The following is an 18,422-nucleotide window of genomic DNA, read 5'->3' on the forward strand; positions in this document are numbered from 1 at the left end:
ATAAACACTTGCATGTAGGAAGCCTCAAACAATTCTAAATCTAGAAAGAAAACTCAAGATTAGTTTTCTTTGTCTTAGCAATAGAGAATGTTCTGGTGCAGTATTAAATTTATCTAGATGCTTAGAATATGTAACATTAATAAAAATATATAAAATCATTTGGTTATCAAGATCTTGAAGAGTTGAGAGGAAGACAGACACAGCAATTCCTCTTGGTCCTGTACTTTTAGGCACTCACAGTATTTTTAAAATACAGAAACAGAGATAAATAATGAAAGCACATTTATATTCAACCACCCTAGCCTGGTTTTTCCCCAAGTCTCTTTTGTCTCTGCCTCTCTTTGACTCTTTCTCTCTTCCTCCTCTCTGTAGTTTTCAGAGACAAGATTTGTAATACATTTACTAATTTTATAATTTTTTTAAATCTTCTGATTCCATTTGCAAACACAAGCACACAAAACCACACGGACACCTACACCTACACACCTACACCCACAAACCACACCAACACACACAAATACAAACCCACACACATCAACACACACAAACACACACACACACCAACATATACACAATACACACAACATACACATAAAATATTTTTTGGAAAAAAATATTGTATGAATTTAATTCCCTAAATCTTAGATTTTACACATCCTTCTGTGTAATTTGACAAACCTTTGAGTGAATGACTAAAAAGACATTTATAGCAATATCCTCTGGACAGGAGTCTTTTCAGGTTCAGGATTCAGAATCATGACAGATCTCCATGCTGAGAAGAGGAGGCTGCCTGTAGCAGAAATCATCATTATATTCACAATCATTTCCCCAATTGCAGGCTTCTGGTAAAGTGTTAGTGTCTCTGTAGTTAGGTATATAGTGATGCCATTCTCTTCCATACTCATTATTCCCATTTTGATTTTTATCATTTCTCTCTGTAAACATGTGGCAAGTCAACAGTTGTTCTGCACTGTGCAGAGCTCTCCAGTTTGATGGTACTCCTAATTGCCTGGATTTCTTTGTTGTTCAACAATGTAAAAGGTGCTGTATTCTGTCATCCCTTTTATCACTGAGAATGTGCCTTTATAAATAAATAATCAAGTGTAGTAAGTTAGAATGCCATTGTTCCATTGCTTATTGACAGGAAGGACTACCACCTGGGAGTTCTGTCTTGCCTTTTTCCATTCTGTAGGTGTTTTAATCCTGGACGTTCAAGTCATTCTATACCCTTCAGGTTCAATAGTTTAAATTAGATCTCTCTCATATCTTGCCATGTCTAATTATATATTCGATTCCCCAGAAATATGGAGCAGTATTTCAATTTGTGAATCCACATTCCTTTCTGAGGGATATTTCCCAAAGTTATGTGATACTCTATCTCTGCACACATGTTATCACGAGTGCCAGTTGTATTAAAGAAGCCGCACCTTAGCCTGTCTGCCTCAGTACAGCTGTGGCCTCCACTACTTCCTTGCTTTGCCTTTTCCATTGACATTTGCTGTGAATATTTCAGGTCTCCTGTCTCCTGGTAATTTGATTTTCTGCTGCATCTGTTGTTGGTCTTATGTCTGGTGATTTATACATTGTTTTTCTAATGATGAGGTTTGCCTTTTTATTTTGACGGTCTCCCATTTAGTTTTGGCCTCTCATTTTGCCATCTAATTTTGACCTCTATTTTCATTTAATCTCTTTACCTATTAAGTGACTCCATTGTGTGAAGCAATTTGAAAAAATGTCTTTCTATTTTGTAGTATGTGGTTTGTCCTTTATTTATTCATTACATTGTATTCTTCCCTTCTTCATATACATACATACATACATACATATATATATATATATATATATATATATATATGATCTTAAAATTTAATCATCTAAGTACCTCTTTACAAAATTGTGTTTGCTCCTGTATATTAAGGGTTACCTTGAAACTTAATTACCAACCTTCCTTAGATACTTTAAGCACCACTTTGAGGCAGGATGCTTCAGGTTTTCAGACATGTGTAAATAACAAATGTGTACAGGACAATGGGTTCAGAGGAAGCTGCAGGAGACTCACATAGATCATTCAACCAGCTCTTGGTTCTATTTCCGGCTTCTATTTTTGGAGATGAGGTTGTAAAAGAGATTTCAATCGACTCTTTATTTCTGTGCTGCATGATTTTGTCAGCGCAACACAAACCTATGTACCTTAAAAATGGGAACCTGGATTTAAGAGTTGGCTTCATAAGACTGGACTTCGGTCATACCTGTGAGCATATGATTGATTGTGGATTGATGTGGGAGGACATAGTCTACTGTGGGCATTGGCATTCCTATGTGGGCCTGGACTCTATAAGAATGGTAGCTGAGCAAGCCAAGGGAAGCAAACCAGTTGGCAGGGTTCCTCTGAGATAGATGTGTCAGTTATGGCATCAGAGTTCATGCCTCCAGGTTATTGCCTTGGCTCTCCTCAATTTCTGAACCAGAAAACTAAACCATACCTATTCCCAAGTTACTTTTGTCATTGTTTTATTATCACAGAAACCAAAACCAACAAAATACTACAACGACTAGTAACTCAAGAGTACTGTATGCTTCCTTAGTAACAATAGCTCCTTCTCAATGAGAAAGGGGAAAATGTAGACTACTATATTTAACATGAGCTCATGCTTAAAGGTGTAAGTGGAAAGGTTGCTGGTAAATAGACAATTATCTGCAACTTACTACGTGTTATTGGTCAGGAAGTGGGTTCAGTGTTGCAACTATTAACCCTCATGAGTTTACTGAAATATTTCTTCATATGATAATGAGAAGTTGAGAAAATTTTGTTATAATTTATCTAGCTCTTCCATGTTCAGTGTAAAATAGGCAAACATAGCTCTCACCCATGAACTTTTCCTGAAATATGCAATTTCTACATTTTTTTTTACTTTCAAATACCAAAAGGACAGACTATATTATATCTGATTAAGTGAAAATAATTGGTCTCTAATTTATGTTTGTAGTATTAGAACTTTAATTTGTTCTAGCTACTTTCTAGTTGTGGTCATACAGATAATATATATATATATATATATATATATGCATATATATGTATAAATATATATGTGTGTGTGTCTGTGTATGTATGCATGTGTATGTGTTTTCATTGCTTTGCAGTGCAAGTAAAAATGTAGAAGATGAACTTGTTGATCAATTTTATAATTACTAATATATTTATATTGTGTATTTACATACATATTTGAAAACATAATTGTTGGTGATTTTCAATATCTGCGCTATTGAATTAATTTCCATCCCTTTGTGTTATCAAAGGGATGGTTTCGACATCACTGTGCATATAGAACCAGGGTTTTGGGACAATTCTCCTATTATTTTCATGACAGGCTTGAGCCTAATAGAATCACACTTCCAATTTACTTATAGCTCTCACAATTGAAAATAGGAATGAAAAGTTCAGTCAGGACTTAGAGAAAAGCAACCCTGATTACAGAAAAAGCCAGCAATGGGGAAAGGCACTAACTGGGATTATTTGTCTGGATAAAGAAAATTGTGTGGTAAGATCTGAAATCATTTTCTAGTATGTATGAAGGACTTTGAAGTAAAGGTTAAGGATGAGATGTTGTTCCTCTCCACATAGAGAAGCTATGTTATGTAGATGAAAGATTTTCTTCATGGATTGGGATCACAATAACTATTGCTAATGGGAAGTAGAAATGAAATTCAAAAAATCTGAACTTCCACTTTCCTGTACTGATTAAAATACTGACTTTGGCAACAATATTCGTTAATCTAGTGCATGGATGCTGCTAGTATTCAGCTGTTATAATTCATGTGGCTGGTAGAAGAAAAACAATCCTTAATTCATAGATGCGACTTCTTACTTGGCTTATGATTGTTATTCATCTGTAGCCAGAAAATGATATATAAATTATGTTTATACATATTTTTAAAAAGCAGTGTACACTAGCAAATTTTAGCATCATATAGTAATATATATTACATATATATACATATGTATATATACATATATATATACACACATATATACATATACATAAGTATATGTATATATGTATATATGTGTATATATTATATATATATATATGCTGTGGGAATATACCTAAAGATCTTCTTGAATAAGAAAAATAGAGAAGAAAATACAAAGTGAAAACTGCTTTAAAAGTATTATGAAAACTCCAATTAAAATTAATTGCATTTAAAAAATATATGGTTTTATACCCAGGACATCATATTCCTACTATTTAAATGTGGAACTTACCCCAACCTAGACAGTCTTGGGAGAGTATAGGTAGGTATATGAGAGACATAACTGAAAAATGAGATGCAGTGCTCAACAACTGCTCCTAAAGCAGAAGACTGATGTAGAAGTAACAATGAACAAGATTAGAGAGAAATTTTAAACAGATTTCTTATGTGTCATCACACAAAACAGGCCTAGACATAAGTATTCATATGGAAGCTTGTTACTAAGTAAATAAAAAAACTAAATTTTTACATTTAAAATTAAGATCCTTGAACAAAAGTCTCTTGGACAGCAAAAGTTGGCATAGGGTTAAACAAAAAATAAATAAATAAATAAATAAATAAATAAACAAATTTCGAAAATGAGAGTGCAATTTCTCTTTGTTGAATTGGGCAGTCTTTAACAACATTAATTCTGTTTAGGTGTGTCTTTTCTCTCCTACTCTACAGTATGGCTAAGTTCACATTTAGTACCAGGGGGTTTGCTTCTTAGCAGTTGCCTTGGGCATGGAGAATTCTTTCTGTATTACAGACACAGTGGGGGCATTTAGCCATTGAGTGGTTAGTTTCTTCACATGTTTACATTTCAGAAAAAGACTCCTGCTATTATTCTAAAAATAAATGAGTAGATAAAATCCAAAAGGCCCACTCTAAGACACGCTGGGTTTTATATTTCTACCCTTTCATATTTTATTTAATTTTACATATTCATAGTTTATTATGTCCTTTTTAAAAATTATAATACAATGATGTCATCCCCCCCCCATTTTCTTTCCTCCTTCAAACTCTTCCATTTATCCCCCTTTGATCTCTTTAAAATTCATGGCCTGTTTTTACATTAATAGTTATTGTATGCACTTTTGTATATGAATATGATTATATTCTTAAATACAACCTCTTAGTCTATATAATGTTACTTTTAGATAACTTTTGGATGGTGTAAAGACCTAATGTTGAAAGTGGTAATAATTTCCTTCCCCAAGGAAAAGTGCACTAAGTGGTTATCCAGTACCAAATGACCATTATTCTTTCGGAGAATTAGTGGTTACTAAAAGATCATGTAGATAACTTTTTCCTAACAAAAACTGTATTTTATGATTCATGTTTAGGATTCACTAGAGTGATTTCTATTGTCTTCTGTTCACTTATGCCACTAGAATTGCAGAAAAGCATTGTTGAAGAGGCCATAATTTGAATGAAATTTAGCTTGTAGAGTGGGGTGGGTAAATAGATCGGCAAGACATTGGAGAATGGAGAGAAAATGTAATTATATTTTAATTACATTTTTAAAAATTAAAATATTTCTTAAAAAGGGTTTTTTGTCATTTCAAAGAGCGATAAAAATCTTTAAAAATTTATAAAATCTCTTCAACTTCAAATAATATAGAAAACAATTTCTTATAATGAAATATGCATTAAATTATTGTTTGTTACAGACTTAAAAATGAGAAGAGTGATAACATTTTGTTCTATTTAAAACATACCAATAAAGAGAAAACAATAACTTATTTAAATCTAAGGCTTGAAGTCATGAGTAGAGACCAAGGAGGAAAAGACACTAAGTATACATTTGCCATAATCATGGCGTTGATGAAACCCATGCCACTAGATTGGTTCCTGTTGAGGACTTTGGACCTCAAATAACAGAAGCAGCTTTTGTATGAATGTGAGTGAACAAAGAGATGTTACAAAGAAAAGAGAACATACCTGACATTAAGTTTTGCCTGTCCTGCCCTCCCTATGCTGATAAGCATCTGAAGGAATATGTCATATATTGATCTTTATTAAAGATAAAAATCTCATTCAAGAATTCTTATATTTTTCTGTATTCTGTTTATTGACAGTTGACTTAGATCAGCATTTTCTCAGTTATAATATTTTTCAGAATCTTTATTGTACTATACAGACATAAAGACCCTATAAAATCAAAACCTTGTTAACAAATAGGAATATTTCCAGTCATGAGCCTCTTTTTATTGAAAGAAGTCAAATATAATTGAAATCAATATCTTGCCAGAAACTGTCATTGTACCCTTCATATTTGAAGTGTTTGAAATTTCATGGTACTTAATTCTTCTTCCTTTTTAAGCAATGGCTGCATGTAAATAGTTTAAAATTCTGTAATTATTGCATTCATAGAAATGAAAGGCAGATCTATACATACAAGAAGACTAAAAAATAGTCACATGCTCAGGGAATTGCACTCAAGAACCTTTATCTGGCTAACAGATACTTACACATATGAAAGATGAATTAGCAAACACTTCTTAATAAATACTGGACACAGAGCTAGAATATTAAGTGAAGGAGAAAAAGACAAAACCCCACATACAACTGGGATTCAAGTTGCCTCTAACAGAAGAAATAGAAGTTTCCTATCTGAGGAGTGAAATCTAGGCAGTGATATGTGACTCTGCAGACGTTAATCCTTACCTGTAGATAAGCACTGTTCACCCATTTGTTGCTATAAACAAAATTGTATACAATACAATTGTAAATGTCAATTTCTTCCACTTAATAATTTGATTTATTATGACAGTTAATATTGCATTTAAGGTTTAGACTACTATACTTGAGAGACCAAAATGCAAAACAAAATGAAACAGAAAACAAAAAACAATGCCAAAACAAATCAAAATACTCTAACATGAAATCATGTAAGCTCTTATTTTGTATAAGTTGTACCCCAGAAGCCCACTTTCCCTTTATTTCCAAGACATTAGAAACTATTCTTGAACTGACTGAACTTGTAAAATTTGCTGTTCTACCAAGATAGTAGGTCATTAGACTAACTCCTCTTTCTGCTTTTGTAATCAAACTTGCTTACTCTGCTAACAATGGATGACTGGGACAACTGTAAAACCTATATGCTAAAATTAGACCCTGCCTACATATCAACAGAATACATATAATCTTGTGGGGTTTGACTTTGTGCATACTAGGCTGATATGACAGGGGTCCACATCTTGGGAGCTCTCTTAGGTACAGTGCTGGGCACACCAGTACCTAAATAAAAAGCATCTTATTTAAAATTTATTTATGGTCATGGTGTATCTTTGAGTGACCCCAGGCTCATATAAATTATGACAAATAGGATTAGTTTGGAAACACAGCTAAAATCAATAAATATATTATCTGTGTATTGTATTGTATTTGTATATCAAATACCAGGTATAAGTTTGGTTCCTTCTTAGTGTTTTATTGTTGTAAAGGAATTCCAAGGAAACTCCATGACCATAGCTACTTTCTTAAAAATAGTTAATTAGAGGATTAGTCCATTATTGTCATGGTGGGAATCATGGTAGTGCACAGGTAGACATAGTGTTGGAGAAGGACCTGAGAGAGAGAAAAAGACAGAGAGAGAGAGAGAGAGAGAGAGAGAGAGAGAGAGAGAGAGAGAGAGAGAGAGACAGAGAGACAGAGACAGAGACAGAGACAGAGACAGAGACAGAGACACAGAAACAGGGCATGGATTGCATTTGAAACCCCAAACCCCATCCCTCTGATGAAGTTCTGCCAACAAAGCCACATCTAATCTAGTATGGCCACGCATCCTAATACCACTCCTTAAGCACTCAAGTATTTGAGTCTATGCAGGTGATATGTTTATTATTCTTTCAGAAGGTTATTCTAATATATTGCACGACCTCTGTTTTTATATAAAATGGCCATGTTATATCATTTTACACTTTATGCTATTCTTGATTTTGTTTTTCATCTTAAGCTCAGATTTTTGTTTTTAAGGTTTGCATGAATTGTTCAAGATTTTAGTCTGTATCTTAAACTAGTATACCATAGTATAGCAAGAAAATGTAAACTTTATTCTATTCTATTATGAAAATGAAACACTGTACTAAGTATGTGGTGTGAAGAGACTTTACTGGTGCTTATCTTGATCATAATATGACACACACACTCATAAGACTTATGGCAGGAAATACAGATCTGGGTCCAATTTGGATACACAATGTGTTTTTTTTTTAATGTTTAAAATCTCAATGTACTTTAGATATATATATTTCAATTTATCAAATATCTAATATAGAAATTGATGAACCAGTTATAAAAATTGTGTAAATAAGTCAGTGAAAACATAGTGTCAAGTGTAATATTGAAAGCCTAAATTCTATGGAAAACTCAGAAAAACAGTCATAATTCATACATGTATGTAACTATATATACATGTAGGTCATAATAATTATTGTATCAGTGCCTAATACTTCCCATGTTATATGAGTAAATGCAATTTTCCCCCTAATCATAGTTTACTAAGTTTTAATCATCAATAAAGTGAAATAATTTCAGAATTGACCATGTGATCCACTCAATGTTCTCTATCCCAATGAAAGACAATAAATTGGAAAATGATTCCTACCTAGCAGATCAAACAACAACCAAGTGATTCTGAATGTAGCTATTTTGAAAATAAGAAATCAGTTAAATACAATTTATCAGAAGCTCCTCTATATGAAGTATATCACTTTGTCATCTAGGATTATAATGATAATTCTAATTAGAAAACATGAAAACAACATAATTTTCTAAATATCATGAAGTTACCTATGTCATGCAAACTCACACTTAGTGTCCATGTTTATGTAGCTATTTGTGTAGATTATAGACAATAAAATACTATGTAGGCTATGCATTCTTATTGCCTCTGCTTCTGTTTTCCTTTAAGCTGTGTATTGTTTCCCTATATCGCCTGCCACTATTCTCAATTCTTCTCTCTACATTATAAGTAAGGGTATAATCAGAGGTATTTATACTAAATATAGAGAGTAAGATTAAAACCCAGTCCATTCTGGCTCCATCACTGGGATTAGTAAAAGTTGCATCCTTCTGCAGCTATTCTAGATATTCTGGATGCCTTTCCTCCTTTCCTGCACCCTTGACCCTTCCTGTTCCTACTCCTAAATTTTAGGTTGTTTTGTTGTTCCATTTTACATCATTTCTCTCTCTCTCTCTCTCTCTCTCTCTCTCTCTCTCTCTCTCTCTCTCTCTCTCTCTGTCTCTCTCTCCCTCTCTCTCCCCCTCTCCTTCTCCCTCTCCTTCTCCCCACCCTCTCCCCTCTCTATCTCTATCTATCTATCTATCTATCTATCTATCTATCTATCTATCTATCTATCATCTTCTCCCACTCTGGAACATACTCTTCACATATAGACACTCATGTTATTGAAATATTTGGTTAACTGCAGCTAATTACTTTCAAGATACATTTGTGAATGGGCCCAGTATTGCAAACCTCCAAAGCACTCATGTATTTCTAAAACCAGATGAGAGAGAGGGAGAGCTGTTTGATTGGGCAGACTTAGGGAGTTTCCCATTCAAAGGACAAACAGCCTGAATGGTTTGGCGTGTGTAGATAGTTGTTATCATTTCTAAAATAGCTCTCAGAACATACTTCTATCATCTCTGACACCCTAGAAACATCTCGGAGTGACTGTTCCACCAGAATGTTAGGTATCAAAAGAGGAAGTTACAGCAAAGCAGTGAAGAATGTGGGTAGGGCAGCAGGCTGTCAGGCTCTTAATTTACAAAAAGTGTAATTTCGAAGAAAGTTATGTAAATGCCTTGTAGTATAACATTTTTTGTTTTAAAATAATTATAATACATCATGCCTCAGAGAACTATGATAAAACTGCTAAATATAAAGAGAGTGGACTAATAAATTCTACTTTGTCTTTTCCCAAGAAATACTGCCTGTTATGTAGTAAATAATCACTGGATGCAAATCTGCGTAAAACTGAGGACAGAGTTGTAAAGATTCAGCTCCTATATATGTCCTCAGAGGCACTCAATAAATATTTCAGATGTCTTTTGGTACATTGTGAGTGAAGTTGGCAAAGGAATCAGAAAAAAATCATCATTATGCTAATAATATTATCAATATTAAATACATAATTTAGCCCTGTATACAGTGTTTAGAACAGCTCTGAGACATTCCTTTTCATGACTTTGGAGCATGAATATTCATGATTCTGAGTCCAGTCATCTAAATCAATTGCCCTAGTGAAAGATTAAAGAAATTAAAAGGAGTTTAGTCCTGGAGGTTCAAACGATTAGCTACAAATCAAGACTCTAAGAAAGACTGAGAATAAAAGATGGAAGACACAAAGATGAAACCATGATGTTTGTACTCTCTCTGCCTCCCCCCTCCCCCCATTGCCATAGTTCTTGGTGAGAAATAAAGACAACGTGGATACATACTCTGGTGTCCAGGGCAAGCTTGATAATCCTGGGTTGAAGAAGGAAGATTGTAGTTACTCAAATGTGCGGAAACTATCACTCATTGCACACTGAACATGTGAACATGGTAAAACCATGATTAAAAAAAGAGACTGACTTGGAAAATGAATACTAAAGATGCATGTTTTCTACATAAACCAAGATTATGGCTGATACTTCACTGAATTTTATGTTTCTTCACAGACTACATGAATAGTCAAGTCATATTTTGCCTTAACTCTCCACATTGCTGGGGTAAATTTTATGCAATATTTTACCTCCTGGTTTTGAGGAACTGAGCTAGTGTCATTAGCTAAGATGTGTTATATTGTAGGTTTTTTCAAAAACAAATTCTCATTATGGAACAACTATTATTATGGTAATTAAGAAGTTAAATGAAGTTAATTGATGGCATACCATAATCATGGAATAATCATATACAGTGCAATTATATAGTATAGTGGATAGTTGCTAAAAATATATGAATGTGTTAATAAGACTATCACAAGGTACTTTACACTAGAGAACATCTATAACTAAATCATAATGAAACTTATTTTTACAGATCTTTCTGATCACATTATCTGAATTGTCTTATACATGTAAACTTACTGGTTTTTTTCCCAAGATACAGTTTTCTAAGCATTATCGACTTTTCAGTTCATAGCACAAATGAATGCAAACATTTTGGTCTCCAAAATACTTATTGTATGTATTTTTCTCAGAAACATTTTATTTCTTTCCTGTGGTCAAACATTGTTAATGCCCTCATTGCATTGAGGTTGGGGGAAATATATCCTCCACTCATTCTTGTTTAATAAGCTAAGACTCGGTAAGTAACACAATTACAAAGCACTGTTTTCATTTCAGTGAGACCTCAGTAGACACAACTGTGTGCCCACTCATTCACTGTTTTCTGTCTTTGCAGTTCCACCCTGGTTTTTAAATCACCCTTCCAACCTCTATGCCTATGAAAGCATGGATATTGAGTTTGAATGTGCAGTTTCGGGGAAGCCTGTGCCCACTGTGAATTGGATGAAGAATGGAGATGTGGTGATTCCTAGTGATTATTTTCAGATAGTGGTAATTATATTTTTTTGTATTAGTTTTGAAATCCCAGTCATTGTTTGCATTCTTTCACTAATTTTTCTCTTCTGTAAAATGGAAGCTGTAGAAGCAGCCCAAGGTCTTTGGAGGAACCAGAGACTGTGAGTGAGTCCCAAACATATCAATTTCTGATATAAGAATTGTTTTAGGAAAGCAAATAATTTGTAAACTTGAAATTCTATGCAGTAAAATAGCATGTTTTATTTTTACAAAATGGAGAGAATGAAAGAAGGAAAGAAAGAAGGAAAGAAGGAAAAGAAGAAAGAAGGAAGGAAGGAAAAAAGGAGGGAAGGAAGGAAGGAAGGATAGTTCAAGCAATGAAATAAGAAAGGAAGGAAACAAGGAAGGAAGAGAGAGGATGGTGAAGATGGGAGAAGAGAAGACAAAGGGTTTGTGACAAATTATTCTCATTGTCATTTCATGGGTTAGAATTTACAAACTCTGTTGCAGAATGCAGGGATCTAGGATTAGTTTTATTTGTTTAGTTTCTACCATTAGTGACTCTTTTCAGTAAAATATGCTTGTTATTATTATGATTGTCATATTGCAGACATCTACACTACTGCTTCCCTAATTGTTTTCCCAGGTGAAACCTGATAACCCTATTGAGAAGTGATGACAGAAGTTGTAACTGTGGCCCTGGCTCTACCTGGGAGCGACACAGTCTGTATTGCTTTGTAACTCTGCTTCCCATGTTGGAAACAAAAAAGACTGTGAACCATACTTCTTAAAACCTCCTCTTCAAAATTCTGGTTCACACTCAGTATCCTGGTGGGAGACAGACCATAGGATACCAGGTTTCTTGATTACTACAAGAAACATTTGCTGTTTGAAAAAGCACTGTGAAAACTCTCTGTCAGGTGTAGGCTCATCACATCACAAAGGTTCTGATTTCAGGCATATGAGCATACAAGAACTATAAAATCTACTTTTCAACTATGAAAAGAACTGTGTGACTAAAGAAGACAGCCTTAGGAGCTTTTGTATTTGAGACAAATGTGACCCTGTCAAAGAAAAGCCTTAACAGAGCCAAGTCTCCCGGGCAGTTGATCTAGAGCATAGTCATCCAGTGAGGCTCCTACAGTGTCTCCCTGTGGCATTACGTGTCCTTGTTGGTAAATGACTCTTCTACAATCAAACAGCTTTCAGTAATGTCCATAGTCTCCTAGTTGTATGCACTTTGTCACACTGTATTTCTACAGAATAAATCTGTACACCATACCTTTATCATTGCTGACTCTGTTTTCCATTTTTGCTTTTACTTTCATTTGTTTAATTGGTTGGGTAAGAGTAAGAGAGAGCACCACTTAACTTTTGAATGCCATACCAATCCATTATTTTAAATGCAATGCTCTTTCCACTACCATGAATTAAAAAATGACCTGCCATTGGGCAGCTTGAAAAGTGGTACATGTGCCTAAAATATATGCTACTTGCATGAAAAGGAAATTGTTGAGTGCCCTTAAGGACACATGATAAAATGCAACATTTATTTTTTTCCCTACAGTTTGAATAATCTTTCTCACAGCATGACTCATTACAGCTGAGCTATTCAAATGCTTCTTTTCTTTAGGTGGAAGAAAATGTATGGTATATGCCCTATTCACATCAAAATGTGCTTAAAAATATTCCCTGAGTAGTTAGAGAAATCCGAGAGCCATTGTGCTTTACACATGTAATGCTGAGCTCAGACAGTAACTTAGAGGAGAATTGTTAATTAGAAGTTAGCCAGCTTTATCTAAGAATTTTACATCAGTTGAAAATTGACTACAAGACACTAAAAACAATTAAGAATTCCCTGTGAGGTAATATTTATCTCTTAATGACTTTAGGGGAAGTGATTTAGCATGTCTCACTTACTGAACTAATTCTTGCACTAATATTGAAGATAAACTGAGTTTGTATAATTAAATACTATCTCCAGATCATTTTATCATCCATCCTTGAAACAGATTGTGGTTTAAATTATACACAAAAGGAGTTAACTTTACTGTGTTTCCACAATGAATTGCTGAAGGTGAAATTTTTCCACTATGTACAAAACCAAAACGGGCATAAAAAATCTATCATAGGCTCAACTTCTAACACCCCAAAGATTATGCCAAAGAAATTGCTCTTTTAAAAGATCCTCAGACACTACACTGGGCAAATACTCCCAGAAATGTCTTAACATAAATAGTTTTCTCTTTAGAATTTGCAGGGAGGAGGAGTTTTTTCCATTCTTTCTTGTTTATTCATCTATTTACCTCCTAGGTCTTCCTACCTTTCATGAAGTGATGAATTCATATTTTTTAGATATTTATCTGGATTTCTTGCATTCTTGATAAAGAAAAATTTAAATTTAGCATTTAAATATTCAGAAGATGTATAGTTATATGAGTCTACTTTCTTTACAGACTTAAGCAGAATCCTGCCCAAGGATTCAGAAATAAAGTGAAGATGTGGAATATTTTCCAATGAGCATAGAGCATATTGGCTAGATCCATTCATAAATTTTCTTAACTCTTTTGTGTTCTGTGTCTATTTTGTTACATTTATGTCTTTACCCCTTTGCAAAATTATTTCATCTGCTTTTCCTTTTTCCCCCACTTAGGGAGGAAGCAACTTACGGATTCTTGGGGTGGTGAAATCAGATGAAGGATTTTATCAATGTGTGGCTGAAAATGAGGCTGGCAATGCCCAAAGCAGCGCTCAGCTGATTGTCCCCAAGCCTGGTAAGACATGGGAGATATGGAGCTTAGCATTGTAATTGTGTGGGGCTTGTCAACATCCACACAGTTTCCATGTGGCTCAACGTGAGGATGAAATTATTTATATCATCAAGGTATACATGTGTGTGTTTATGATATATCCCTTCCAAGAAATTCTATATTAGATCTGTCTATCTTATTCTGCTACCTGTCATGTATATCAAATGAAATCAGAACCATATGGACATTAGTACCCGTGGCTTCAGAAAGCCACCAATAAATTATTATTGTCTGTCTATTATGTGATTGTCTTTTGTTCCAATATTCCATGTAAAAATCTAATAACATTATGTGTAAGTTTAGATTTGTGTGCATATACACACAGGTATATATATGAACTTTTAAAACATACTTGCATCTGTGTGAGTTGACAGTGAGTTGACAGAGCTGAGCACAGATGCTTAGAGACGTCTCTGGCAGCTTACCACAGACCTGGAGGATTGGTTGAAGTTCTGATATATGTCTATTTTTGTGTTTTTATTGAAGTTTTCTTTCTTCAAATGATCCAGTAATATACCCTTGATGGAGAATCTCTCTCTCTCTCTCTCTCTCTCTCTCTCTCTCTCTCTCTCTCTCTCTCTCTCTCTCTCCCCCATTGTGTGTGTGCATGTGTGTGTGTACTGTGTGTGTGTATGTACTGATGAGGAATGATTCCAAGCATGAAAAAAGAAAAATTGTTCTAGATGGAAATGTTCTTGTGCTGTTCACAATGCAGGGAAAAATACAATGAGGTAACACAGGAAAGAGACTCATTTGTACACTTGAATGAAACAAGGGTAAATCGAGGCCTAAGCTCCTTTGCTAAACTCTGTCCAATGAGTCCTTTCCTCCAACAGATAGAAAGAGACACAGTCAGTTGTGAAGTTAAGCCAGGAGCTAAGACAAAGAATAATACTAAGTAGCAAGATGCCTAAACAGGAAATCTCTGAAAAACATAAAAAAGTGTGTTTGAAGTAAATGCATGTGTATTTTCCACGATGGTGGAATTTCAACAGGGTATTTTTGAGAAAAACAGACTTTGTTTCATCACTCCAAGATCTTATGTCCTTCTCTGAACCTAAAGAACCTCTATGCAGAGACAAGAAATAGGTTCAAGGGACTAAAAGCAGTGACAACACTAAGTATATAGTGTTGTTGTTGTTGTTGTTATTATCTTTATTTTTACAGAGCTACTTAGCCATCTGGGGATAAACACTAAACTTATTATTACTTTAGTATTTTGGCTAAAGTTAGAGTATGAGTTCTTGTATGAGTGTACCTGTGCTTACTTACTATATACATTGATATTTTATGGGATCAATTTGTTTGATTTATCTTTTTTAAAATACCCAAGTTTAAGTCTTTTAAAAATACTTTAAGTTGGTGTTGCACAGGTGACTAAGTGGATGAGAGCTCTGGCGGCTCTTCCAGAGAACCCAGGTTTAATTCCCAGCACTAACATGGTAGCTCAAAACTATGTGTAATTCCTATTCCAGGGGATCTGATGCCCTTAGACTGACATCTATGCAGAGAAAACACAAATAAAATAAAAACAAATAAGTAATTTAAAAAATACTTTGAATTAGTTGACTTAAAATTTAAATAACAAGAATACATATCTGGTGCAATGGACACAGAAATAGATACTATGAGAAAAATGGTTCTTGTCTTTTAAATTTCCATAGTTTCGCTCCCCCAAGGAATGGAGTAAAAACATTAAATTGTACATATGCCAGAAAGTTCCTCTTTCAATAGGTGTTGGTGTTGTTTTGTAATCACCCTTAGATCCTGGTTCACTTAGGTATAAGTGTCTACAAAGGAGCCTGGGACAAGTACTAGTAATAGAATTTGTTTCTTCACTAAAGTCAGCTTATGATGATTTTCATGATCTACTTGAGAAGTTTTGCCAGTGACACTCTGGAGCATCATCTTTGGCAATTGCCATTGAATTGGAAAGAAATGGTATGAAATGAAGAGAGAAATCATAAAACGTGAAAGAATATTACTACGAATCTCTTATATTCCCCACTTAAGTGATGGATTGCTTTATTTCTGGCTACTGAATCTGATCCTCAAATAATGACACTCTAATTCCTCAAAGATGTGGTGTGGGCTGTGTGCACAGATGGTGGGGAGGCCAGTTATAAATATAAATTAAGCAGTGAGGTTGACCATGGTGTGAAGCACATAACCCTCTCTATTTAAATCTAAACAATAAATGGTCAACATACATTTTGAGGCACATTGTGGTCCTGCATAGCACAGCTGTTCAGCTTGTGAGTATCCGTAGACTTGTGGCTCGGAGTTACTCTTGGCAACCATAGCAATCTGCTTCTTCCCAAAATGAAGACAGTAACCTGTTCAACCCACTGTCCATTTCCATAAGCCTCAAGTAGTTTCCCCGGTCTCTTATGTATAGTTATCTGATGTTTTTCTTTTCATTTTCTCTTGAGTAATTAGCGTCTCAGGGATTGCAGTAATCTAATCCTCTTAAATTAAATTCAGTCAATGATATGTTGTTTACAGAAAACAAATTTGGGGAAAAATTTGAAAATGTGTGTACTGTAAATCTATGTGTGATTTTCACTAGATCAAGATCCATTGGTTACTATTTTAAAAATTATTATGGTATAAGAGACTCTGTCAATAAAGGTGCTTGGATAACATTTGCACATGTAAATGGGGCAGATTGCAGGATTGAGTCCTATGTATTACTATGGACAAAGTATGAATCCTGCATATTGAACAGTTTAATGAATACCAGAAATACATATCTACACCATGTAAACAGTGCTTTTACTTATATAAAGTATAGAAGTTTAGTGGATTTACAACTCTTTTGTGTATAATAGTCTCTTCTCAGAACTGATGACATTCTTTTGTTTCTGTTTGTTTCAGTTAATTTTGGAAGTTGGGTGGGGATGATGTAAAGGGTATTGATAAGAAGTCTTTCTCCAAGTGAAAGTGAAAATAGATCCGATAACACTATTTAGCAAATACCTCGCCTTGGATGTGTTTAGTGTCATAAAACATTTCATCTTCTAGAATTTTCAATAGCCAGTGCTGCACATATGTAAACATTGTCTAGGCTCTTCTTTGTGTTGCCGATTATGGTGAAATAATTATTCAGCTGATCCCTGAGTCCACATCTACTAAACTGGATTGAAATGAATATTAAATTAAGAACTCCATATACAGGGGTTTTTTTGGAAGTGCTGACAGTTATTTTGGAGCTAGAAAATGGGGAAACAGGGAAGAAGAGGGACAAATGATAAATATATTACTTTCTTCTATTTATTTGTTATGGCTCTAGCTTCTGGGGTGTATATATAGTCTCTTTACAGTAACCTCAGTAGATCACTGGAACTAGCTTTCTAGCTACAGAGTGAAGATTGCATTACAAATAATATACTTATCACAGAAGATTATGCAATCTGAGATGCACTTAATGGAAATATATAAGGAAAGAATACAAAGTTCATGTGAAGAAAAGATGCCCTCCTTATATTCTACTACATAAAAAAGAGCTGTAGGAGGAATCCCTATGATCACAAATAAAAGACATTTTTAAAATTTTGAATGTACTGCACCAACTATTCAAATCAAACAAACAAGAAAAATATACAGCGTGGGAGTCGCATGCGAATAATACATATTTTCTAATGAATGATTTATTTTTTTTCTCTCCAATATAAATTCCAAGATAGAGTTTCATTGTAGTATAGGAAATAAATTTATTCAACATTAAGAAAAATGAGGGTTTTTAACAATTACATCTCTTCCCCTGGAAAAGGTTACCTATTACAAATGATACTATATTTTTAATATTTTATCAAGGTAGTATATCATATAGCCTGGAATTAGCAAAATTATTTTGTTCATCATGAACACCAACACATAAAATCAGAAACCTGTGGTATTTTCTTTTGTGAATGGTTATGAATCAAGGTGAACAAATAGTTTATGGATCCGAAGAGACAGGCACCATGTCTATGTGAATGCCAATGTAACTGCATGCCAACTGTGAGCCATGACGGTGTACATTTCTCAAGGTTGGATTCACCTCATAAATTCACAGGCATTTTACAGAGCATTGAAAAAATGTTC

The 18,422-nt window shown here is 34.3% G+C and overlaps 1 protein-coding gene across 2 annotated transcripts in view; it reads left to right on the top strand.

Annotated features, from left to right (window-relative positions):
* The window catches only part of Dcc (DCC netrin 1 receptor), a 1,059,673-nt gene that overhangs the window by 644,612 nt on the left and 396,639 nt on the right, over positions 1-18,422 (top strand). For both annotated transcript variants that reach the window (XM_034518676.2, XM_076912482.1), the window contains exons 6-7: positions 11,408-11,562; positions 14,180-14,300. In XM_034518676.2, the coding sequence (XP_034374567.1) occupies positions 11,408-11,562; positions 14,180-14,300 (276 nt within the window). The remainder of the gene's footprint in view (positions 1-11,407; positions 11,563-14,179; positions 14,301-18,422) is intronic.

This window comes from Arvicanthis niloticus, chromosome 14, assembly GCF_011762505.2.
Source record: "Arvicanthis niloticus isolate mArvNil1 chromosome 14, mArvNil1.pat.X, whole genome shotgun sequence".
Taxonomy (NCBI): Eukaryota; Metazoa; Chordata; class Mammalia; order Rodentia; family Muridae; genus Arvicanthis; species Arvicanthis niloticus.